We start from the raw sequence: 25038 nt of genomic DNA, 5'->3' as shown, positions 1-25038 counted from the left end.
TACTAAGAGCCACTGCAACAGAGCAGGTTTGCTGGCGTCCCCAGGCCAATCTACGCTCATTCTGTGAGGAACTCCCGTCCAAATCATTTCCTAGCCTGAAACTGAAATGTCCATGAGGCCTCTCAAGCCATTTGTTCGCATCCGTGCAGGTTAGAAGCATGTACAGATCGCTAGTCTGAATGTGTGCACTGACGATACGTAACAGCTAGGTCGATACCGTCATCAGCGTACTCAGGGTCGATAACAAACGAATGTACTTATCTTTTTTCAAGACCGTGTTTTTCATTAAGAGGAGAAGAATGTACCAATCTGAACGATGAAACCGTGAACAAAGAAAGGATCAAGACAGGAACAACTGGGGTAAAAGTAATATTCTCAGTTGCTCACACAGTGCACCTGCTCCTGTTCTGTTCATATTGCTATATATATGCTGGAGGCAGCTAATACGTACGCAGGCTAGTTATGTCAACAGCTAACGTCAGGAAGCGTCGTTGCTCATTCTGCTTTGAGGCCCAACTAATCCTACTATGTCCTCGCTGCATGACTTGCAGAGTTGCAGGTGTGGACTGACTTGGCTTCACCAGTTCTCGGCAAAATGGAAAGGAAACCGAAAGTGACCGTTGTCCTACCTCTTCAATTTGCCGATCTTAGGACCATGTGCTCTATCTTACTCCTCCATAAATTACAAACATCAACCTACCATGAATGCTGGCAAGTCAGCTAGCCACTCGTCGTAACTGTGGACAGAGTTCCAGATTCCTGAAGAATCTTCCTTCCCCTGTTCCGAAACAAGAGCGAGTACCGCCGCTAGAAAGTTGCTCTATGGTTCTCTGACAGTCTGCTCACCCTTCGCCACACAACTACTAGAGATCTCCAAGCCTCAGCCGTGTACGATATTTTCCCACTGTCGCCTACCGTGTCGCTCACTCTCTTTGCCTGCACCTTTCACCGCAATTCGACCCGTCCAACGAAGTACACAAGTACCACGATCCAGGCGGAACGAGCGAACCTACCTACCGCTAGCTGCTAGTAAAAGAGAACAAGCTAAGCAACTGGAATTTGGAAACCCTCTGTGGACGGTATGTGACACCTTAGCCGCCGCCGGCAACCCAGTCTCCTCCTCGGTTGCGTGGCGTCGCCGTGGAGCCCCCGCGGCCACGGGGGGAATAGGAATGGCGCACGCGCACGGCGAAGTCAGCTTCGGTGGAAACTAGCGAGAGCCACCAAAAGGACCCCGCGGGTGTCCCCTTCATTCATTCATTCAGACTTTCAGAGATGGACCACCGGCGTGTGCTTGATTGAATGCATGCCCCACTTGGAAATTTTCAGTCTTGGCATTCCAAGATGCGCAGGCAGTGAAGAACTGCTAATCCGAGAACCCGCCCTAGTTCAGTGTGACACGCACTGGGGATACCCGGAAATACTCTAGGATGGATCATGGATGGGGCCATCTCATTTGAAGCTCAGCTCTAACAGCTCTCCCCAACATTTTTATATCCGAGCCCATGGCATGGTATGGTCGCTTTGCTTGCTTGGATCACACCGTGGAGTGCAGAACTACGGATACCAACCCCTCCCATCATATACAAGAGGAAAGAAACAAACGAGTTACACGACGGTGATCGCATATCGGGGTGCAGCAGCTCAGACTCGGATACGGGCCCATCAGACAAAGGCCGCGAACTGTTTTAGCTAAGGCTCCGGTCCTCCGGAGGGGCAGGCGATCCGCCGTGGTTGCTTGCAATACCTTCCGACCGGTTGTACGGAGGACTCGGTACCTACTACTAGTAGGCTACTAGTCTCAGCTACCCTTTTTATCGGTGGAGCATTGCCTGCAGAAGATTTTTGGGATGGTAGAGAACAGCAGAGCAGATCTCTAGCTGATTGAACACTTGGGGCAGCAACTGAATAGCAACAAGAAGATAATTTCATGGGCTCCAGATGTTTGTTCCCTTTTCAGTGCAAACTAACATCACTTCAACATATGCAAATAAAGAAAAAAAATAGAGACAGATCTGTGGGTTAGTTCCAACAAGCAAGAGAATCACCAGATCACACGCCTGACGTACAAGTTTGATGCTTTCTAACATGGACTTGCAAGTTGGGGGGGATCAGGACATGTTTTTGCATGCTGACCCTAGTAGCTAAATAATATCCTCTGTTCATCTCTCAGACTAGCTATGCCTCCTCGCATCCCATGCACATGCTCAATCCACACAAGGAAACGGGGCGCAAGGAACCAAAAAAAGTCAAAACTAATGAGAAGAAGAAGAAGTGGAAAAAAAAAGCAGAAGGATCAATGATCCCCATGGGGCTGGATCGGGATCCTCCTCTCCTGAGGGGCATGTGTGTATGTACACCGGCCACTGGCGCGCGGCCACGTGCTGCTGCTACTGCTACCACCAGCCGGGAACCTTCTTCCCGCCGCCGCCCGCGGCGGCCACGGCGGCGGCGCGCTCGAACCGCGAGGCCGCGCACGGGATGGTAATCCCGCCGGGGTGCTCGAAGCCGAACTCCTCCTCCGCCTCGCGCAGCAGCTCCCCGAACAGCGGGTGGTTGAAGTACACCACGGGGACCACGTACCGCATCGACTCCCCGGGCTCGGCGCCGCCCACGTACACCGCCACCTGCCCCTTGGGCGTGGTGGCCTCCGCCGCGTCCTCCAGCAGCCGGTCCTTCCCGCCGCCGCGCCGGCGCAGGAGCCTCATCCGCCGCGCCAGCGACCGCCCCCACGTCAGCATCCGCGGCGAGGAGGCGCACTCGTCGTCGCGCCCCACCACGAACTGCTGCTGCTGCTGCTTCCTGGTGGCGCACACCGCGGCGGCGGCCAGCAGGGGCGACCTGCCGCCGTCGGTGCCTCCGCTTCCCCGGCACGGCTGCAGGCGGAGGTACCCGCGGCCGCGGCGGCGCCGGCGGTGGCAGAGCGCCCAGCGCCAGACGCTGAGCAGCTTCCGGCCGAGCCTGAACCCTCCGCGCCGCCTCGTCGGCATCCCACCGCTAGCTGGAGCTAAGAAAAGAGAGCGCACTCGGCACTCGCAAAGGCGGTCTCCGCTTTGTCGCCCGCTTTGCCTGTGCCGTTACGACGGGTGGAAGCGACGTCCTGAATCCTGATGGCTAGTGGCAAGGGGAGCGCGACAGCGCGGGTTGTCTTATAGGGGAGGGGAGGACCGGAGGAGCCGCGGCCTGGCCGCCTGAGACTGAGAGCGTGTGGGCGCGAGCCGACCGCGCTGCGCGCTCGGCCCGGGCCCGTGGGGGATTTCGATCGTTCCGGGCGTGATTCCAGCGGGGTTTTCGGCGGAACATGGCGAGATTCGCTTCGAGGTGGCGACCTCCGGGGGGCTCCCCCGCTGGTGGTTTTGGACGGTGTGATGCGCACGGCGCGCACCGCCGCGTGCTACCAAGCGGGACGGCTCAACCTCAGTCGGTTGGGTTTATTTTTTCTGGCCAGGGTCTGCAGGGGCGTAGCATATGGCTCCGAGGTCTTATCTCAGGGATTTGTTTCGTTTTCTTCATATACAGGTGGAATAAATCCGCATTGCTAACGCGTTCCAATGAGCATTTGCCAAATTTCATGTGCACTTAAAGAAACTCTGATTGAATGTTTTTTCCTTTGACTTTGGCATATATATGATGCTCTTGTATAACACCGACCTCTACCATATCTTTAAGATTGCATGGGAGGTTTCTTCACAAAATGGACGACACGGCACAAATGTTTTGGTGCCCTGCCTCGCCATCTAATTCGAATTTAAAGATTTTTTTTCCCTTCAGTTCACTCTAGAAAATTAATGGCGACCTCATTGGTGGATGTAAAAGCACTGTTGATGAGCACAGGATGGATCCAGGCCGACGACAGAAAAAAAAAGGAGAGCGCGCAACAGTATTGCAAGCGAATGGCTGCGCGTCACCAAAGGCGAGAGCAACTTGGAGCCTAAAATTCGAAAAGCGGGGAAAAGTTTATTCGGCAGGCGAGCAGGCAAGTTGCGGACCCCGAATGAATCTTCCAAGTACATTTTGCCAGATCTTTTTTATACACTCCATGGCGAAATTGCGTTGGCCCTATCGAAAATTTCGAAACGGAGCAAGCGCAGGACGCGGATCCGGTCCCACCTCGGCACCATCTCCGCAAGCGGCTGCTGCTGCATAGCGCAAACTGCAAAGTCCACTGTCTACTTGGCTAGCGGGTTCGTTGGGTCAGTGCCTTTGTAGAACGGCCTTTCCTGGAAGACCGTTCTCAGATGCAGGCTGGCCCAGCCGTCAGATTTCTCATCACAGTTTCGATCATGAGCAGAAACGTTCATGTAGTGTGCGTTTTCATACTCCTAAACCAAAAAAAAACTGTTGCACAGAGTGCTGTAAGCTGTTGAACTCGAAGCCTTGAACAGTACAGAAGAACATTGAGGGGGGTAGCTGTAAACTTGGCTGACGGGTTCGTTTGGATAGTGCCTTTCCTGGAAGACCGTTCTGAGATGCAGGCTGGCCCAGCCGTCCGTTTTCTTAACACAGTTTCATACTCCTAAACAAAAAAAGGTTTTTTTTTCTGTAGCACAGAGTGCTGTAAGCTGTTGAACTTGAAGTCCTGAACGAGATCATAGGAGGGGTAACCTGTAACTCTCAAGGAAAACGTGTTGCGAGCTACGGCGTGCGCATGCGTGTGCACGTACGTACAAGTATACTAGTCTGCAGCACGTCAATATCTATGCAAACGGCGGACAGGGACGCCTGGGAAAGGTCGGCACAAAGGGACGAGCACAAGGCTATTCTAACACGCGCGCATACAGACAGATACAGGGCTCAAACCCGCAGGCGCACTGCTGCTACCGAGACCGGCAGCCACGGGACAAGGGCGTGCCCGTACGCCGCCGTTCCAGGATTTCCCAACACCCGACGGGTGCACGGAACCGGGCGTGTATCGTGCATGCCGGGACAAAAACGAGCAACATGCCCGGCTGAAAGCCAAAGGCCACTGGCCGGGGACACTTGGGCCGGGGGTGCTTGAGCTTGATTCCCGGCGCGGCCTCTCCCGCCTCCGTGATCACCACTTTGCCGGCGATCGACATGGAGATCCCAGCAGCGCCACCGTGTCCGCCGGGCTCGTGCGCGGCGGAGGACAGGAAGATTTCCACTGTTCTACTGCTGCCTGCTGCTTGGCTTGCCTCCGGTTGTGGTGGATCTTTTTCTTTTTTTTGAAGAGAAGGTTATGGGTGGATCGGTTAGTTGATTCGGTTTCCGCGCGTCAACTGTGACTGTTTTTTTTACCCTGTCTTTACGTGGATTCGCCTCGGATGTTACAGCTCGGACGGAGAACATTTTGAGAGCAGCGGTGGCAGCAGGTACACCTGGGGAGTGTCAGGTACTCTGATCACGGCATTTTCTTCTTTTTTTCGAGGGTGAAGTGGCCATGCCAAAACGAGGAAGTTTCTCAGTGCCCGGCGTGGGGGCTATCTCTGCACAGATCATGGTTCTGTCAGGAATATGACATCCTGGCGTTCAGTGCTACTGGAAGCTAGTACTAGTAGCTAAAGTTTTAATTCGGCGATGAAAAGTTTTAAGATAATCACTGAATTGGAGGAATAGATCGAGGAGTTCGTGATTTGCCACCCATCTCAGGATATGCCATTCGAAAGGGGAAAATCCGGGGACGAGCTGACCGAGTCCTATTGTTCGAAGTAGGAGTAGCATCGAAGCTATGGATGTTGGTAAGGTGGATAATGAAGTGGAAGAACAAATGGGGTTGGGTAGGTGCTAATGGACGCCATTTAGGAGCATCAACTGGTTGGTCAAACAATTTAGCTCCACGCTTCCATGACAAGTACATTCATCATTCATTCGTATAGTCCTAACTCCTAAGCCAATATCGCCCGGGGTCACGGGGGGACTTTTTGCGGATTATGTAAGCTGCTTGTCAACTCCATGACGATGCGATCAGTTGGAAGTCTGCCGCCATGATCCACGTGAGAAATGCCCTGCATCCGAGTCAATCAAGAAACTGAAAGCGGCGAAACGAGCTCTGAATTCAGCCTCTCGGATGGTCCAAGAAAATTCGCTTTAAAGCGGATGGAGAGATGGCGCTTGACTTGCGTGTCCACTCTCTGCTTTGCTCCACCACAAGTCTCATCGTGTGCCAATCAACGGGGTGGCGGTAGGGGTCTAGCCGTACGGCACGGTACGGACCTCGGAATTCCGTGGCTTGCTCCGCCTCCTCCTCAGATCAAGCCAAAACAAACGACAATTCACGGACCAGCAGTGCCCGCGTAGTGACGCAACCCCGGACTAGGCTTTCTTTATCTGATGATCTCCGTAGGCAGACGCAATCTCCGTCAAAGGCTAATCGGAAGGAATCACCGAGGACGAACCGTACGGCACTCGATCTTCTTCTAATTTAACACGATGTGTTGCAGCTCCGTGGTGAGGACGCCGGCGTCCGGCCGGCCAGTCGCCGTCGAAATCATTCGGCGGAATCGCAACAGAAATGCCGGGCCCGGTCTGTTTCGGTTCCAACTGCTGGCAGAGGGGCACGCACCATGCATGCACACGGATCGGTCAGCACGATCGGTGGCGCGCTCTGCTTCCTCCGTCTTCGCTAACCGTCGTCGGTTGGTGGGCATCGGCATGACAGCATCTCGATCCAGCACGTGCGGCGCCCTACCGATCATAAGGTCAGCTCGCTCTCGCGCTCTCTCTCTCTCTCTCTCTCTCTCTCTCTCTCTCTCTCTCTCTCTCTCCTCTCGAATTGAAGCTGTAAACAACTCGAGATCGGACGCAAGTGCTGCGGCTCGATGCGAAGTAGAACAGGAGACGACAGAGCTCGCCAGCAGCCAGCAGGAAGCTGGCACCGCTGACCTAAGAGCCAACCACTTCAATAGAAAACCTCTCCCTGCCCCCGTGGTGATATCCTACGCAGCTTCCATCCAATCCAACCATCCAACACGCCGCGCGCATATCACCCCAGAGCAGCCGCATCATCGTCATCAGCTGCTGCTAGCTGATCGATCAGCGGAAAGGGGAAGTGGCCCGGCCCAACTGCCCAGATCAAGTGGGCGGCAGCTGGCGGCGACGCAATGGCGGCGCGACAACGCCGAGCTCCCCCCGATACTTTAGAGCCGTACCCCGACCGTACTTACCGTGGAAAGAGCACGGAGGGGGTGTTTTTAGAATGAAAAGTCGCCGGTCGGTTCTGTTCGGGTGGTCACGGGCGGCGGCTTGCTTTTGCGTAGATAAGAGGTGTGGAAACGGGATGACAAAGCGCGAGCTGATTAAACAAGCGTAGAAGGGAGAAGACAACCGGCAAATGGCTCGCGTCATGGGTTAAAGCTAAGGTGCGTTGATTGGAGTGCTTTGCTTATCCTGAGTCATTGGTTGGACCTGACGAGGATACAGATTGAGGGGCCCGTGCAGGCAATTAGTTCCTTTATGAGAGTAAACAATCAAGGGCCCGCGCTAAAGGTTTTTTTTCTCTACCTTATGAATGAGACATATACATTGACAGGAGATGATTTGACGAGCGACCATTGCAATGAGTTGTTTTTCGAGTTGTCTCGTAACTTATTTTCTTAGTTTGTGCAGGGAAAAAAGAAGTGCTTATAAATTATGGTTCAACAATAGCAACGTGTATAATAATGATATACAAGCAGTCTCGTGGTTCGAAATTTTAGCTTACGAGATCAATTTATGAAACAACATAATCTTTCTGTTACTTCTCTCCTTCTCCTCCGCATCATAAAAAAGCTAACATGATAGTATATGAGAAGATGTATGGGTTCGGTTGCTTGTGGCTATGTACTTTCCCTATGGTCCCAGTGCAAGCTGATGGAATGAAAGTGGCAGCACCAGGATCCAGGGCGAACCATGCGTGCAAGCGTGGCAAACCGCTGTCATATTTGGTTTGGATGCATGCTGAAGTGACGTTGATTGGGTTCTCTTGAAAAAGTAGTAGGTAATTGCCTGGCCCTAAGTACCTCGAAAGGACCTCACGTACAAACTCACTGTACCAGCACTCACTTCCATGGGAAATATTTTTCGTAGTCTTAAATAACGACGAAGCTCTTGGAGGCGCTATCCGCAGGAGAAAATTTTGGCCTGAGAAGCGCCCCTGAACCAGGAGATGATGTCTGAAATATACAAAGTCAAAGCAGGTACTGAGGTACCTAGCTGCAGCTGCAGCCTTCACAGAGCAAAACTGGCAGGAGGTCTAAAAATGGGAGAGTGGAGAGCCGGTCAGCTTCTTTGATTTCTTCATAAGCCATGCACGTGTCATCTTCCTGCGCGCGTACTCAATTTTCAAGTTGCCAAACTGATACAGAAAAAGTCCCAGTTTCTACCGGGAGACCTGGACAGGCGGCAAGTACAATACTTCCGTACTACTTGTTTACTCAAAGAGCTAATTGTTTGACTAGTGCAAACCATGTACAGTGCTTCTTACTCTTCCAAGATAAAATAAAAAAATATATATATGATATGGTTGTTTTGTTTGTTATAAAGATCGTCTGTTATTTTGTTCCAGAAATGTAGTGCAGGTCTGAAACAAGTATCATAGACCAATATCATCAGTTATGGAAGGTATATCATTCGGATGCATCTGACATTTTTTTGGGGGGGGTGGGGGGGGGGGGGACGAAGCACTGACCGGTTAGACATTATTGGTACTTGATTATAACTAACGTTCATTGATCACAAGTAGCACACTTTTTTTAATAAAAAATGGTACTTCTGAACCTTTTGAGTAGCGGTAAACTGAGCAGATCTGAATTTTTTTTCCTGAGCGGGATCAACGAGGATCCATGCATATTCGGTCGTCGCAGTCACCGAATGATTCAGAGCCAGAACGATGCCACAGCTGCATGGCAGAGATCTGCCGAGATCGCACCTGTGATTCCAACTCACCTGTTCCCAACAGTGACCTGTTGCTTAGCGGGGACGGCTCAAATCTCCCCTAGTAACCTGCTACTGAACATTATCAAATACTCTGTTCAGTCTTCCTGTGCCGGCTAGTGACCTGTTTCCCTGTCAGGCATCCTTGTCCCCCTGACAGCTTGACTCTATGGAGCATGGAAGGCCAGTGATCTGTGCTCCGTTTCAAGCGCTGCACTTGGGTTTAATTTGGCCTTTCGCGGCCATTCTGGCGACTGACAATGCTAGATTGCTGGCTGATAAAGGACGCACACAACAGCACGATACCACACGTAGTGCAAGAATTACATCACGTTCGTGCTAAATTATTCCGCGGTGCGTTTGCATTGCGTTGCTCTCCGAATGCCGTTGGGATCGCATTGTTCAGGTCGGATTCAGTCAGTGATGTTTCCTGCAGGCCGGCTGTTGGATGTAACAGGCCCAGGCCGTACGAACTCTTTGCTTGGCCTTTTCTGTGCAGCAAGAGCAACCAGTGCGCGAGTTGAAATCGTGCCTTCGCATCGGAGCTTCCTCATGGTCTATGCGACTATGCTCTCCATTATGCAGTAGTTGATAATAATATCTGAAAGCCTATGGAGTCTGAACTCAGGGTACCATACTTTGCCCTTTCAGTTACGTAGACCTCAATTATTGAGCTTACTCCAATGAGTTTCTTTTCTAATAACACAGTTAACATAACATTGACCCTTGCCAATTTGCTGGTCACAAGTAGCTGCACGGAAAAATCGCAGCGTCCCTGACCAAGCGACCGGCTGACCGCGACGAGACCTCGTGATTCCGCTCGGTGCCTGTGGGTGTGCCGCGTCAGCTGCCTTCTTCTCTAAGCCCTGGTGGCCGTCGCAATCGACGTCGGCGTCGCGGCTCAGTTATTTCGAAAGAGACCCAGTAAACCAGCGTCGTTCATGGCGCGTTTCGCCCCCATCATTTATCCGCGCCTTGCCTCCAGCTCCATCCGGTTGTGTGACTGCGACTGAATCTACTCTCACTGAGATTTTCATTCGGTCACCGTTTCTGTAGGTTTCTGCTCACGTTTTTTAAAAGTTTGTTTGGCGATACTGATTCATGATGTTACGGGTAAACACGAATCAGGAGGGCACATGGTTTGGTTTCATCCTTTGTTTTTATACCAGCTGCCCTGCATCCTCGTCGACCAGTTTACTTGCACCAAGCCTCTGCAAAACGTAAAAGAAACAATGGGCTCTTATGCAATGTAATGGGCTGAATTTGGGCTTTTCCTAGACAAGTGGGCCTTGTTCTGCTGGTTCCTCTTCGAAAGTCCGCTTGGAGCAAAAATCGGGCTTTTAGAGAATGTTGGCCCACTAATTGTCAGCTCTCTTTTCATTTCAAAATTTGCCACGTTGCCAGCTCTCAATGACCTGAATCCCCTTGCCTGGACATTGTACTTTGCTCAATTATTTTTGTAGCCTATTAATACTGAATATCCCCTTTCAAAGAAAAGGTAAATATATGGCACCTGATGATGATCAACTAAAGTTAATTTCATCATTACATTAGATACAGCATGTCAGTGTGCAAGGTTGTTAGGTAAAAGAAGACGGTTCCAGTTGTTTCTAATTATCAAGCCTGCAGATTTCGCCGGTTGCTTCTAATGATCTTGACAGCGATACCAAACTATGATTTAAGTTTCCAATTGTCGACCTCAGTAGGTCACCGATCGACAGCTGTCGTTCCTGCAACAATGAATGTCAACATTTCACCCTTACCAACTTACCTTTACAATGACGACGACAATACCTCTCCATCTGTATACTAGTAGTAGTGTGCACATCGTATCCAGTAGCAGCCTGCCCTATGTCAAACATCTTTCAGGCAATGCAAAGTTGCAAACATCACCTGCTGGAGCAGACGACCAAACGAACTCTCATACTCCCATACTGCACACATCACTTGCTGTTGGATCACTCATTAGCACAGTTAGCCTGCCTCTGACGCTGCCCTATTAGACGACCATATCATGTCAATGTCTACCGTATTAATGTACGACACGCCCAAATGGGGAAGCTAAGGCACGTACAGGGCCACCACAAAAGGCAGATCAGATTAACTAAAAATTATACAATAATCTATCCTGAATTTCTGATAGAGAAATGCACTAGCAGTATACTGATCGAGCAAGCCTTGTACACTAGACTAGACGCATACACCCTATAGCAGCTACATGAGTACGCACCCCCCAGACATTCGTACCAAACGCCCTCTTTTTGGGGTTTCTTTTTGCAAGCTCGATCGCTGCTCTCCCAAGTGACCAATGGCAGCCACACAGAAACTAGGAACACTTGCAGCAGCAGCAGCCTAGCAGGTAGTAAGAGGAAAACCTAGCTGGCTCCATCCATCTGCTGCAGCCTCAGCCTGTATAAAAGAGTGCCAAGCTGTACAAATACGCTCGGGGCAAGAAAAGGCTGTAGAAATACGGTGCCAGGCTCCAGAGACGTACGGCGCCAGAAATCAGAGCCCACATGAGCACAGTAGCACACTGATGACTGATCTCTGACTCTGGCCTGCGTGCCTGCACGCGCCTGTCCCCCTGGGCTCTGCTGTGACCTCTCTCGATGACATGTGGGACCCGGACGCCGTGGAGGCCGCAGAGTTACTGCGTGGCGGGCCCGGAAATAGATCTGTAAAATATCTGCGGGCACGCGGGTTCAGCAGCCTTTTTTTACCTTTTCCTGGCGCTTTTCCTCGCCAGTTTTACATGTGCGTACACGTACTGTATCCGGTATGTATAGTTGGTGGCGTAGAGCCGTAGGCCGCCATGATGGCGTACGCCGAGCAGGTTGTGGGTGGGTGCAGCGCAGCTCTGGTGGGGCCCGAGGAGGATTGGCCAGCCCGCAACGCCCCCTTCCCGAGTTCCCCATTGGCCCGGCAGGGGCCCGCCGCGACCAACCGGGGAGCGCCACGTCGACGGCTAATGATTTGTGGCGGCCCGACCATGGGTGATTTGCGCCCCGGTAATTAACCCGGCTTGCTTTTTTTTTCTGCGACATTAGCCGGCTTGCTTTGGGGTTACCATGATGCCTTAGCATCATTGGGCTTAACCACCTCCACATTGATGATATCGTTGGAGATAGGAAGAAATTATCCACGGAGATTGCGTCTTTCATGTAATATTGGGTATTCAAAACTTTTCATGACAGATTAAGGAGATGAAAAAATACTCATGTACACCTATTCAATACCTTTTCTAGTTGTCATTTTGCTGATTTTATAGTTGGCTGAAAATAATTAGTTTTAAAATATCCTAGAATAATACAAATTTTGAACCCTTCAATGCGTTATATTTCAGAACGGAGAGAGTACCACATCAAACGAAACCAAAAGTTTTACTACTCCGACCCAACACGAGTGGCAGTTTGTTGCATCGGGTGCTGGCGATCCTTGCGGCCGGCGGTGCTGCACTTTTGGCAGTGTGATCTCTCATTTCTTACCTGACGATGAAAGTTACAGCGAGTGGCACTTGATGAGGGAGAAGAAAGAGAGCCAAAGTTACAGCTCGTGCTCTCCATAGGGGCGGCCTTTCTATAATTCTTCATGCAAGTGGATAAGATGTTGTGTCTGTGCCGGGCCCACGTTTCCAGGACGGGAAAAAAAGGCGGACGTACCATCGATGCATAATACAATGCAATCTATCATGTCGATGCATCAAGCAATGCGATGTCTGCAAGATGATCAATAAATCGACATGAAGGTCATCCACTCAAGTCAAGCTAATGAAGCGCCTTTTGATTTGTTATCTGATCATACATATATAACAACAAAATTTGTTACATACACATTAATAATGCATTTAATATAATATGGTATGATATGATACATATGCTTTTAGATCTTTGATTACTAAAAGATCTCCAATTGTATTATTTTTTTGAAAAAGTCCTCTAAATCGCATTTTCATTTTTTAGTGGGCGCAGTAAACTGTTCAAAGTCACGCTTTGGCCAACAATTAGTCTAATAATGACAATTGATAATTTTATGCCACGAAATTAAACCACTGGATTTGTAGATTGAGAACTTCACAATGATTGTGATTTTATATTTGAATAAATATTACAGAAAAACTTTACAGTAAAAAATAAATTTGGATAGTCATTGCGCCCACCAAAAACGAAGGGAGGGAGTACTTATCAAGGATTTAGAACATATACAACATAAACAATCCGCCAATTAGAAGAGCATCTGACCAGAGGAGATATACTTCAAAGGTTACGCTAATTAATTTATGTGCCATGAAGCTATAAGTGGCAAAGTATTGCGCTCATTGTTACAACGGGATCAAAGGACACAACGCGAACAACCTTGAAATAAAAGATGAGTCAAAAAACACAACACTCTACTCATCACAGCTATATCGTGGCAAATTTGTGACGAGCATGCAATAATGGTGCAGTAGTCCATCGGCCATGCAAATCACAACTACATGGTGTGTCTTAGCAATGATGACTATGATTTGAAGTTACAAGCAATACTTCTCCTTTTACAAGCTTCCTATGTATTCAACGAGGCCCATCTGGAATGCTAGTATATTTCACAAGCTTCCTCGCTCCTGAACTAGTTTCAGCAAGAGTTATAATGAAAATCCTGCATTTCAAACGAAGCCTGAACATTGAATTTTTTTTCGGAAGGAAATTAACATAGGCATCACTACCCACTACTGGTAGCCTAGCCTGGTCTAAATTTGGAACTAGCTAGCTATAGCACGATGCAGAATTCTTGGCCGCTGGCCGGCTGCGCCTCACGCTTGCTGCTGCTACACTTTTCGCACCTGCCGTCCGTTGCTGGCTGGCCGCTTCTTCCAATGCAAAGTCTGACAGCACGCCGCTGTCACCGCATGCGGCCGCCGGCCGGAAGGGCAGCCGCGAACGTATGGGTGGTAGCGAATCATGGGTTCGGTGGTCTCTTCACAAATTCTACTGGATTTTTATATGTTTTTAGTTTAAAATTGTATAAAATTAGAGTCCGATCTTTTTAGAGCCCGGCTCTTAGATATCTAGGCTAAATTTTAAGACCTTCTACCATCTCTGATCGTACTACTATTTCCTCAAAAGCACGAAGCTCCTAATTAATTAAACCGATGGACATGCAAAGCATGGCTATAAAGTTCCAAATCATGAGTCGGAGGAAGATCAGACGGCCGACATAACTTCGGCGAATCAATCCAAATTAAAAAAAAAAATTTGACACCGTATACACAGCAGCAGACCGATACGATCCGACCCTTTTGCTTCACTTCTCTCCAAGAGATCGATTATATAGATACACTACGTACAAGGTGCAGCCAATAGCTAGCTAGCGTCCACACAAATGCTTCCGACGATTAATACAACTTGTATATCTGGTGGTCTATATATATATATATATATATATATATATATATATATACATACATTTATGGTGTGCCTCTTCGATCGGTCGATAGATCAGTCGGTCGCCGTCAGACCGGCCAGGGCGTACATCTGATTTGTATATCCATTTGATCGATCGGTCCCGGTCTTGTCCGTCAATGCTTCTTGAGATCTTGTGTGGGGGGTTTCGAAAAGCTACCCGGCCGCGGCGGCGTCTGCTCCCGACATCGCCATCATGCCGAGCCTCGCACGGTCGAGCGCGCCCGTGTGTACGTGTCGAACGGAACACGAGTTTAATTTATCAGTGGGACATCAACATTATATTGTTTAGTCTGTTGATTAACCCGTCAACTTGCACCGACCCCATAGATAGCCCTAGCTAGTCACGCGGTTGGTGCTGGTTTAGGATAATGGAATGTATAATGATTAATGAAGGATAATATTATATATATACATATGAAAAATCCATTCTATATATATATACCTGCTCGTATTTTTGTCAATTTCTAGAATAATAATATCCTACGTTGCATGCGCCACGACACTAGCACACATGGGTCATCACGCAACTGAATTTTTTTAAAAAGAACTGTGATAAATTGTGGTCAGCAAGATTTTTTGATATAATCCTGGTGATGAGAGTACTATCATGATCAAGGCTGTGTCTGGATCCACGATATGCGCAAATCATTGAAAGTTTAATCTAACGATTCCATGATGCCGAAATGACCATGATCTCACCGTATATCCTAGTTTCATATATATATATATATATATATATATATATATATATATATATATATATATATATATATATATAGTACCATGATCCTATATTATGTGAGGGGGATCCTGATCCTAGCAAGAAACTTTATCAACATCTAAAACTAGATAGTGTCTATGAACTCTTTTACATGCTGGACTACTTAAATTAATGTAAGCATTAGTATTTGGGACCTTTTAAGTGATTAAGTTATTTAAGAAGTGCACTAAAGCTCACATAATTCAACTAAAATTATTAGAATCAATATTCGCTTGGTTAGGTTCCTTATGTTAGAACATGCCCATTCAGGTTCAGGTCAACAAGTCAGCAAGGGTTTCCATGCATATTTTATAATGTATCACATGTTTTATATAAAATATACGTATTTTTCAAACCTGATAGAATGATGGCTATATTATTTTATAACTTGTTTTTTTTTAAAAAAGATCCTACATAGAATCCCAATCCTAAAACTTGGATGCCGCTTGAAAAATAAAATCCTAAAATATATGTCTCCTCCCACCCCGAGCAAAGATATTTGGCTGAGCAAGTCATGCATGTTGACTAGGTAGCATTACACATGTAAGAGCGCATAATTAAGTCCTGTTTTTTTTATGAGGTCATTAATATACAAAGAGCTTGCTGCATATCAAAGCATTGGATTGTGGCTTGAACTATAGAGCAACAGTCGTGCACGTGAGGAGTACACAGATATCACAATTCACAAAGGCGCGCGTGTGAGTTGTTCCATCCCATCCATCTTCTTGAGAGAAGAAACATGCATGTGCAACAAAACCTCTCTTTCCAGCCATCTAGCTAGACGTCCTAATGGTTTCCTATTTGCGTGCGAACAAAGCGCGTGCATGCCACATTGAGGACCACACTACACAAACAACAGTTATAATGCTTCGAACGATCTATATGCACGCCCACAAAGATTTGCACCGAGTGCTATATCTAGCTAGGGTTCCCACCTTGAACTGCGTCTAGTCATCTATAGGTTGTCCAAATTTTGATGTTAAACTAGCTTTGCTTTGCTGTTCATATCATCAGGACCATCCATTTTCCTCCCAACGATATGATCATCATCGACACATGCTTGTTGGCCTTCTGTAGAGCCCTCGGTCGATCGATCAGTTTGGCAAACTTACCGACGACGGATTAGTAGGGCCGGAATCTTCGAGAGACCCGCTTTCCCGTTCTGCAAAAGGGACAATCGGCCTCGTGCGGGTGTGGAGCCCAGCGTTCATCCATCAGCAGCTGCTCAGCACTACTACCAGTATGTACCTTGCTAGCAGATCAGGGCAGGGCAGTATTGAAGGAGAAGCTGAAGGAAGCGGCTATCCACGGAAAGCCGGGGCGAAAGCAAGGTTAGCTCATGATCAGGTCGAGCCCACGCCGGACCACCCGCCGCCGCGGCCTGACCGACTCCTCCTGCCGGCCTCGGCATGCGCGCCCGCGATCGACAACGCGGCCTCTCCGATTCGCCTCGCATATAGACATTGTTTATCCCTTTGGCTAACGTAGTATATATACAGGGAATGCTTCTGGTTCAGCTCTCTTCTTTCTTTTGTTCTGTCATGCATAAGGCTCGTTCATATATAACTACCCTGGTTGCAGTCATCGATAGATTCGACTCGGCTGCCATGGTAGGTGACTGCATGCATGCTGTGAGTTCTCAGTTCTCACCAACTGGCTGGATTGCTATTATTATTCCAGCACCGATGACCCGGGCAGCAGCCAGCAGCATCGATCACGATGGATCGAGCCTGCTAGAATTTGTCGCACCGGAAGTCGGAAGATGTATAATTGCAGCACTGATATTTATCCCAGTACTTGATTACTATAGTAAAATTGCGGCACCAGATCTGAATAAAAGGCTAAATCGATCGACAGGGATAAGGTGTTTGGCTTCCTTTATTAGATTTTCCATTTGGAGCAGGGTCGCCATCAAAATATACTAGGTCGGCCGTCTCGGAAGTGGACCGATCGTGTCCAGGCAGATCGACAGAGCGACCGTGATCAGGATGGAAGTGAAAATTATTTATACTATCTAGACAGAAAGCTTGGCCTCGATCGGCCAGGGTGTGCCCTACTGACGAGCTGATGAGGCCTGAAGAGCACTAGCAGTAGTGGTGCTTCCGCCTCCAGCTAAGCTTCCAGCGGCCGCACCACCCGTATATATGTGGGCGCAACCCCGCGTGCCCCGTTACATTTCACTCCACTCCATCCCACCGCGTTCCCGGAGTCCCGGCCGGCGCCCCTGCCTCTCTCCCCCCTTTGCGAGAGGGACGCGGTGCGGCTACTAGCTAGGGTAGACAAATCAGACGAGCAAGCCGGCCGGGCCGGCGCCTCGATCACGCGCGCGCGGATCGATCGCGGACGAGGAAGAGGCCGGGGTTAGCTAGCCGCTGGCCCGGCTAGCGCGCGCGGGCGGTCGCTGTTGGTGGCGGGTGGAGGTGGTGGCGGTTACAGTGGGGGAAAGGGGACGCGGGCGGGCGGCCAATCGGGAAAGGGCGCAGGCGGATCCAGGGATCCCAGGATTTCTGCGCGCCCCAGACTTTGCCCGCAATCCATCCGCGCTTTCCGCGCGCACCCTCCGCCCCACCGGTCCGCGTCAACCCCCCTCCGCCGTGTTGTCCCTCTCCTTCCATTCCTCCCCCTCCGGCGGTGAAAGCGAGACCGGGCGTGCTGCCTTGCTACTGGACTGACCTAGACAGCTTCCGCTGGTATATAAAGTGAAGGCGGGCTACAGACTGGTGGTAAGCCCCGTCCTCTCGTAGTCTCATACATGTTCTTCTTCTCTCTTCTTCTCCAGCTCTCGCCCCGTACGCGCGTCCTCGTTATAAATATATCGTCGCGTTTGTACTGATTCGTTGAAGGCCGGGTACCTAGCTGACCATCTCCATCTCAGCTGGGGCGGAAGCATACAAGAAGTTCGTTGAGGTGGCTGCGTGTTGTGTCTATCTGCGTGCTTCCGCCTCCAACTAAGCATACAAGAAGAACCTCGGAGGAGTTGTGTGTTTGGGACTGTGCTCTGATAGGTCTGTGATTTGCTCGGAGGACTCGTCGCTGGGCCGGCGAACAAGATTTGGTGCACAAAGCTTTGTGAGGCTTCCCCTCTTCCTGCGGTACACTGTAAGAGATCGAGGCTTCTGTTTTCATCTTCCCTTCAATGTTGTTCTCTTTTCGTCTTTCTTTCGTTTGCCTAGTTTTGTGGATACACTTCCTGGCAGTGTCCGGTAACACTGAACTAGGTTTTAATTTGTTTGGGTACATTCTTTTTGAGGAATTTTATTCGGATACATGGCTATAAGGTATTCCAAAAATCCGAACTCATGCACCTGAATTCGGATACATGGCTATATGGGGTAGTCTTTAATGTACGTTGTGTTTGTTTGCATAAAACTAACTAGGGTTAGACAGTTGAGATCCTTACAGAATTACGTATGTAAATATACACACCTTGAATTGAAAATTTAACACAAGTTTAGCATCCTAATTCTTGTTTGAAATTCGAACTGCTTTTACTGTGAAATAAATTTCTGCAAATTTCCAGTGTTTGAAGCAAAACCATCCCACTCTTTTTCTTTCTTTCTTCTTTATTTTCTCGTTCCCACCTTTTGTCTCATGAAGGTTTGTTTCAGTTTATGATGGCATATTAATAGGTTATTTTATGTCAGTTAGACCCTCTTATCTTCTGCAATTGTGTAGTTTTTTCGCACAATGGGAGGCTAAGTAGGTACATTTGGTTTAAGTTTCCTTTGTCCAAAATGTAGTAAAACAAATATTCCTAATTAGTGTATTATCATTTTTAAAAATATTTAGGCATATAATCTATCATCATATGGGCAAAGAAAGGGAGTATAGATTAATTTTGCGCTGATGCATATCCATGCTGTTTATTGATCATGTAGTAGTATACATTTCTTTCAGCAGAAAGGTCCGCATGTGCACTACTAAGCTAGCTTCCTTGGCACAAAAGGAACCAAACGGCCCAATGAATTAATCTGGTAATCGTATACATGATGAAAGTATGGTACTTTTTATCTGCTGCCATGATTGAAAATATCATCCAAACGGAAATGAAACAAAAACTTCTGATCCATTGCTGTATAGCATGCTCAGAGCTGAAATGCTTAGGTTGTTTGTGCTCGATCCTGATATATATGCGTGCTTCTTACTGGTGTCTGTATAGACATGGTTTGTGTATACATGATCATAGTATGCATGTCTGCCCTTCATATAAGATGACTAATAAGGCGTATGACTAGCTATAGGCAACCTTTTACTACGTGGCTTTGAGTTTAACTGCATGGTAATGGCATCTTAAATTGCTGATGATGAAACCTTGTACTGAATCTTTTGTTATGCAGCCCCCGTGCAGTCGTTACTGGGATCAGCGGAATAGGATGGACACTTTCTCCCATGTGCCCCCTGGATTCCGTTTCCACCCCACCGACGAGGAACTCGTCGACTACTACCTGAGGAAGAAGGTGGCGTCGAACAAGATCGACCTCGACGTCATAAAAGACGTCGATCTGTACAAAATTGAGCCTTGGGATCTCCAAGGTAAGAAATAATACGTACACTCTGACAGAAGTAGTTCATGCAACAGAGACTAAAAGAACACACATTCAGTTGACATCACATTTGGGATGGGCAGAGAAGTGCAAGATCGGAATGGAGGAGCAGAACGAGTGGTACTTCTTCAGCCACAAGGACAAGAAGTACCCGACCGGCACCCGCACCAACCGGGCGACCACCGCCGGCTTCTGGAAGGCCACGGGGCGGGACAAGCCCATCTACACCAAGAACTGCCTCGTCGGGATGAGGAAGACGCTCGTCTTCTACCGCGGCCGCGCGCCCAACGGCCAGAAGTCCGACTGGATCATGCACGAGTACCGCCTCGAGACCACCGAGAACGGGACCACCCCTGTACGTACGCCTACCTGTCTCTGCACAGCTGAACAAGCCGTCCATGTGATCGATCATGGCATTCAGATTCAGCTGACAGCACTTGCCTTCTGCTTGCCCGTGCGTGAATGGTTCAGGAGGAAGGATGGGTGGTCTGCCGGGTGTTCAAGAAGCGCGTGGCGACCGTGCGGAGGATGGCCGACGGGGCGCCGTGCTGGTTCGATGACCACGTCGCCGGCTTCATGCCGAACCTCGGCTCGTCGCCGAGGCAGCTGATGATGCACCACCACCCTCCGAGCGCATCAGCGGCGGCGGGGTACGGCGGCCAGCAGCTCTACCACCACTGCAAGCCGGAGCTGGAGTACCATCACCTCCTGCCCAGCCAGGAGGCGGCCTTCCTGCAGCAGCTTCCTCAGCTGGAGAGCCCCAAGCCTCCCGCCTACATTGCCCAAGGGAGCTGCAGCCTCCAGTCCGACGAGCCTTCCAGGTACACCGCGCAGCAACCGGCGATGGACCCTGCCTACATGGCCGCCGGCGACGACTCGGTCACCGATTGGAGGGTGCTCGACAAGTTCTTCGCTTCTCAGCTGTTCAGCCACGGTGACGGCACCCCGAAAGAGGCCGGTTACTCCAACCCGGCGCAGGTGTTTCAGGCTGAGAACAAGCAGCCAGAAGAGGCACTGGCGGACTACGCCTCCACGTCTGGCAATGGCGGCGGCGAGGCTGACCTGTGGAAATAGCTGCTGAAGAACGTACACGAATCCATTGGATGCCGTATACAATTCATATATACCTCCCAAATCTGATTTATAGTGTACAAATATATATAGCAGGCAATACATTTCGTGGCAAATGAAGATATACATATGCATAATAAACAAGTAACCAAAGTGGTTATATATATTGTTTGACATCAGGTCTCAGGATCTGATGTTAATAAGGTAGCTAGCTGAAAGCTGAAGCTAAGGAGCTTCAGTAACTGACTTGACAATTTGTAAAAATAGTCAAGCTGTCGATGGACGTCTATTTGTGCGGTCCATCATCTAGAATGGCAGTTCTGGTCGCTGCCGATGCATCAGCAATGTTTGTGAAATGGAGTGAAAAGTTTATTTACTGAGACACTCCAGTGTTGGACTTCTGTTTTGGATATACTGGCTTCTGAAAACACATGATATGATCTATTTCATATACTTACTATGCTATATATGGCGTTCAGTGCTCAACGCCCGTATCTCATATTCTCATCTACATCCTGAAGTTTACCTGATTCCGCTGCAAACTTACAACAATTGCAAGAGGAGAAGAAAAACGACCGAGCTCTCTGCACTATTCTGCTCTTTCACTCGATCTCCAATGTATATTCACATCCATCACCAGTTTCCATGCTGGATAAATCATCTCTCACTTTGCATCACACATACCAGTAGCTTCATCACAGAAACCATCACGGTCAAGAAGTTTCTGTGGTGGGGCACTCAACAGAGGGGATGAAGGGCTCCCATATGCATTTCGACGGCTATTGCCACATCCGAGGCTTTTTCGGGTGCTTACCCCTGTTATGGGGTTGGTCCCACTTGCATATTTGCACAGTGCCTGCAAAAACAGTGTCAGAGATTAAGAGCTCGCACAAAAATCGACCATGTCCCATTGCCGTTTAATTAACTAAATACCTGTTTCTGTGGTAGGTCAATAACAGCATCACTGAAGTCAGCCCCTTCAATGATAGCTCCTCCAAGGTCACTACGTGTGAGGACTGACCGTACAAGAACAGCATTTGTAAGGTTGGCTTCATTGAGAACCTGTCAGCAGTATACAATGTGTCAAAATTTGTTCGAACTGCAAATCTTTCAGGAAAATATGTATTTAGACAACTTCCAATAATAAGATTCAGAACAGGAGTATAGACTCCACTAATTGCCAATTGCCATGGTATATAGCACTTCAAATCTTGAAAATCAAGAGTTGTGGGTCTAACAATGCAAGCATTAAATATATAACACCAGCAGAAGTATAAGATTCTATTACTACACCTGGTTTCATCTGGCTATATTTATGTGGATAGCTCTGCTACATATAATTTTCTGGAAAAAATAAAAAAGCACACCAACTCTGACGAAGATTATGCTTCATTACATTCTTTTTTAACATCCTGTACTTTCTATCTCATTCTACAACCCCTGAAACTCTGAACTGCCAGTGAAGTAGGTTTCTCCACGCTACTCAAAGATTTGCTGAAAGGATACTAGAAACAGAGGAAGCCAACGCAACAGTTCTTAGTATTAGAACTAAAAGTGGAGATAACATGTGCACCAACTTGGATCCTATTCCAATATCTTTTAACCTTAAAAATCAGGCAGAATTATCACCATCATAGTTTATTACTACATCAAAAGAAGAAAGCATAGGGGCAGCGTTTAATGCTGACCTAGAATTTAGCTGTGTATGCTCCATCTATGCCTACAATCAATGGAAATATGGACCATGTATTTCAATGAACACAAGATATCACATTGATTTGGACAAAATATTGGTATGGTGGAACAATATGACAAAGCTAGCCTAAAAGTACTAATTCAGGTTTTACCATGCGGTCCATTAATGTATCACTCAAATCAGCACCTGAAAAGGAGAAAATAATAGCACTGTGAAAAATAAATTACAAAATAACTGAATGAACATACTAAGTTATTTTAAGGCCATACCCTCAAATGAACTAAAAAATACATCACTAGGACTAGGATAAAAAAAATTCAAATACAGAGCCCCACTTCTGTAATTTACTTTGTTTTTGGCTAACAATAAAGGAGATTTCTAATGATGATTCAATAATCTCCTAGATATTATGTTAAGCACACAAATATGAGAACCCAGATAGCTAGATTTGAGTCAGTTCCCCTCTTAAGGGAATGCCAGAAGCCCAGAAGTACTACCAAACTATAAAAATAAATAGTACAGTGATGAATCAACTTGAAACAAAAACATAATGCAGCTAGCTTCCTGTTCTGATTTTATACTGCAATGATAGTGTGGTGCTTGTTGAAGTAGCAGTTAAGATGGTTTCTATTATATCTCTTGTTGAGTAGCTTCCCTGGTAAGGTACATCAAATGGACCACTGACCACTAAACGAAGGTAATTATGTGCATCAAGCACACTACACACATCATATACGAGAATATAGACCTATCTGCATAATAAAAAGCTGTTATTTTGCTCACCAGTGAAATTTGCTTTGTAAGCAACAGCCTTTTCAAGATAAGCACCATTGAATGTGGAACCACTGAAATCTGATTCTCTCATGTCAGCAGATGTGAAGTTGGCCCGCCTATACCATAAATGATGCATTAGGCAAAGAAGAGACGAGGAATAACAAATCTATTATTTCTTTAGTTTCCATATCACAAATAATTATTTCCCTAAAATATTGTTTAACTCTGGTGTACTTACAGTAATTTTGTAGCATCTCTCTTTCCACGTTTTCTCCATACATGGTCATTTTATAGAACAAGAGGTTTCCATATATGTGTTAAAGCAACACTCAGAAAATAGCAAAGATGCATACTGACACATTGTGACTTTCCGGACATAATACCAGCATGCTTAACAATTTTGGTGACGAGCAATTTACAGACACACGGTTTTCACCATTATTTCCGGGAACTAGTGAAGCTGTATGGAGTGTGCTAATGCCTACAATTCAGAGAGCCAACATTGCTAACTTATGTTCAATATTAAAGTTGAAAAACAGGAGTCCTTTCCATCGACTATGCACTATATCTATCAGCTACAGCAGAAGTTGGCATGGAAGAATTGAGGAATTCTGTATTTTACAAGTGAAATTAAGAACCCGCACCTGAAGTTCTCGTTAACATGGACGGCCTTCCTGCAAAACCATTCGCAAAACAATCGAATCAGCAACACAATGTGATAAAAACGACTGAATGAGCATGACGGAGAGACCCAAAAGAAGCAGAGTCGCCAGCCTACTTGAGGTCGGCCGAGCCGAACTGCGCGGCGGAGCCGATGCCGAACTCGCCCCGCTGCTCGGCCTCGAACCTGTTCAGGTCCGCGTAGGCCGGCATCGCCACGGCGACCACGGCCGCCGCGAGCGCGGCGGAGACCGCGGCGCGCCACCTCGGCTGCTGCGGCGCCGGCGAGGCGTTCGACGCATTGCCGCGCCCGCAGGCCGGGCGGTCGGGCGTCGCCTGGCAGGAGACGCGCAGGAGGCGCCGAGGGGGGCAGCGAGAGAAGGGAGGGAGTTTTGTTGGACGGCCGGGGGCGGCTGCGAGAGGGGAAGGGGATGCAAGAGTCATGGCGGTGGCGGCGATTGGGTTCAAGGCGAGGAGGAGGAGCGGACGAGCGGTGCCGCGTGGCCGCTACTAGGTGAAGTGGGGAAGAGGAAGAGAGACTGGGTGAGGTGGGGACTGGGGAACAGGGACGGACGGATCACGGGTGGTGGCTCGCGCGCGAACACGTAACCGCCGTCGGGCCACGGACCCGGAGAAAAAAAAACAGAAGATATTGGGCCGTTACTGTTTGTGTGTTACATTTGAGCCTAGTGGGCTTCTCATGATTTTTGTGGGGTGCTCGTGCAAGCCCAACCCTAAAGTCCTAACTATAGGTGGTGCGTAGCCCTAAAAAAAAACTATGGGTGGTGCGCGAAGAAATGTTAATTATAAAAAGTCATTTAAGTTACTTGAAGCCTATAAAATGTGACAAAATATTTAATTCCACAATTAGCATATTTAATTCACGAGGTACTATAGTTGTATTTATTAATTAATATAATCGTCAGGTGTGTTGGGAAAAACATGAGAGAACCATTTGCAGTTGCAGCACTGGGTGGTTTAAGGCTTTGTTGGGTTACTTTGGGTAGCTCCCAACTCCAGAAGCGTCTGGGATGCCATGCTGGTCTGGTAAGTGGTTGTGCAACTTGCGAGCTGGGATCGGAGCACTGGAGGCCCGGGCAGCTAGCCTCTTGTTCGTAGCCGTTCTTTCCGGCCTCACACCTGTCTCCCCGTTAGACGCAGCTAACACATTGGTATAGACATGGTGGATGCCCGTGCTGTACATAACCTAGCAGGTACGTA

At 48.2% G+C, this 25038-nt stretch overlaps 3 protein-coding genes across 3 annotated transcripts; 1 reads left to right on the top strand and 2 right to left on the bottom strand.

Moving 5' to 3' along the window:
- Positions 1–2004: 2004 nt before the first annotated feature.
- On the bottom strand, positions 2005–3262 carry LOC112893282 (auxin-responsive protein SAUR36-like). The gene has a single exon (XM_025960524.1). The coding sequence runs from the start codon at positions 2988–2990 to the stop codon at positions 2397–2399; it is 594 nt and encodes a 197-aa protein (XP_025816309.1). The 5' UTR covers positions 2991–3262; the 3' UTR covers positions 2005–2396.
- A 16115-nt stretch (positions 3263–19377) lies between these two features.
- Positions 19378–20847, top strand: LOC112900928 (NAC domain-containing protein 7-like). Its single transcript, XM_025969700.1, has 3 exons — positions 19378–19605; positions 19700–19971; positions 20088–20847. The coding sequence occupies exons 1-3, from the start codon at positions 19404–19406 to the stop codon at positions 20688–20690; spliced, it is 1077 nt and encodes a 358-aa protein (XP_025825485.1). The 5' UTR covers positions 19378–19403; the 3' UTR covers positions 20691–20847.
- Positions 20848–21034: 187 nt separating this feature from the next.
- LOC112900918 (thylakoid lumenal protein TL20.3, chloroplastic) lies at positions 21035–24373 on the bottom strand. Its single transcript, XM_025969693.1, has 6 exons — positions 23936–24373; positions 23802–23831; positions 23167–23273; positions 22535–22569; positions 21621–21749; positions 21035–21543 (listed from the first exon to the last, which is right to left on the bottom strand). Exons 1-6 carry the CDS (start codon positions 24259–24261, stop codon positions 21352–21354), a joined length of 819 nt encoding a protein of 272 aa, XP_025825478.1. The 5' UTR covers positions 24262–24373; the 3' UTR covers positions 21035–21351.
- Positions 24374–25038: the final 665 nt, after the last annotated feature.

Source organism: Panicum hallii, chromosome 1 (genome assembly GCF_002211085.1).
Source record: "Panicum hallii strain FIL2 chromosome 1, PHallii_v3.1, whole genome shotgun sequence".
Classification (NCBI taxonomy): domain Eukaryota; kingdom Viridiplantae; phylum Streptophyta; class Magnoliopsida; order Poales; family Poaceae; genus Panicum; species Panicum hallii.
The sequence above is the reverse complement of the archived record's forward strand: the minus strand, read 5'-3'. Positions and strand labels throughout refer to the sequence as shown.

Excerpts from the sequence above, each read along its gene's own strand:
- LOC112893282 (XM_025960524.1), bottom strand. The coding sequence starts at position 2,990 with ATGCCGACGAGGCGGCGCGGAGGGTTCAGGCTCGGCCGGAAGCTGCTC.
- LOC112900928 (XM_025969700.1), top strand. The coding sequence starts at position 19,404 with ATGCAGCCCCCGTGCAGTCGTTACTGGGATCAGCGGAATAGGATGGAC. Across the intron at positions 19,606-19,699 it reads TGAGCCTTGGGATCTCCAAG|AGAAGTGCAAGATCGGAATG; the intron begins GTAAGAAATAAT and ends TGGGATGGGCAG. Across the intron at positions 19,972-20,087 it reads CCGAGAACGGGACCACCCCT|GAGGAAGGATGGGTGGTCTG; the intron begins GTACGTACGCCT and ends TGAATGGTTCAG.
- LOC112900918 (XM_025969693.1), bottom strand. The coding sequence starts at position 24,261 with ATGACTCTTGCATCCCCTTCCCCTCTCGCAGCCGCCCCCGGCCGTCCA. Across the intron at positions 22,570-23,166 it reads TTACAAAGCAAATTTCACTG|GTGCTGATTTGAGTGATACA; the intron begins GTGAGCAAAATA and ends TCTCCTTTTCAG. Across the intron at positions 21,544-21,620 it reads TTGACCTACCACAGAAACAG|GCACTGTGCAAATATGCAAG; the intron begins GTATTTAGTTAA and ends CTGTTTTTGCAG.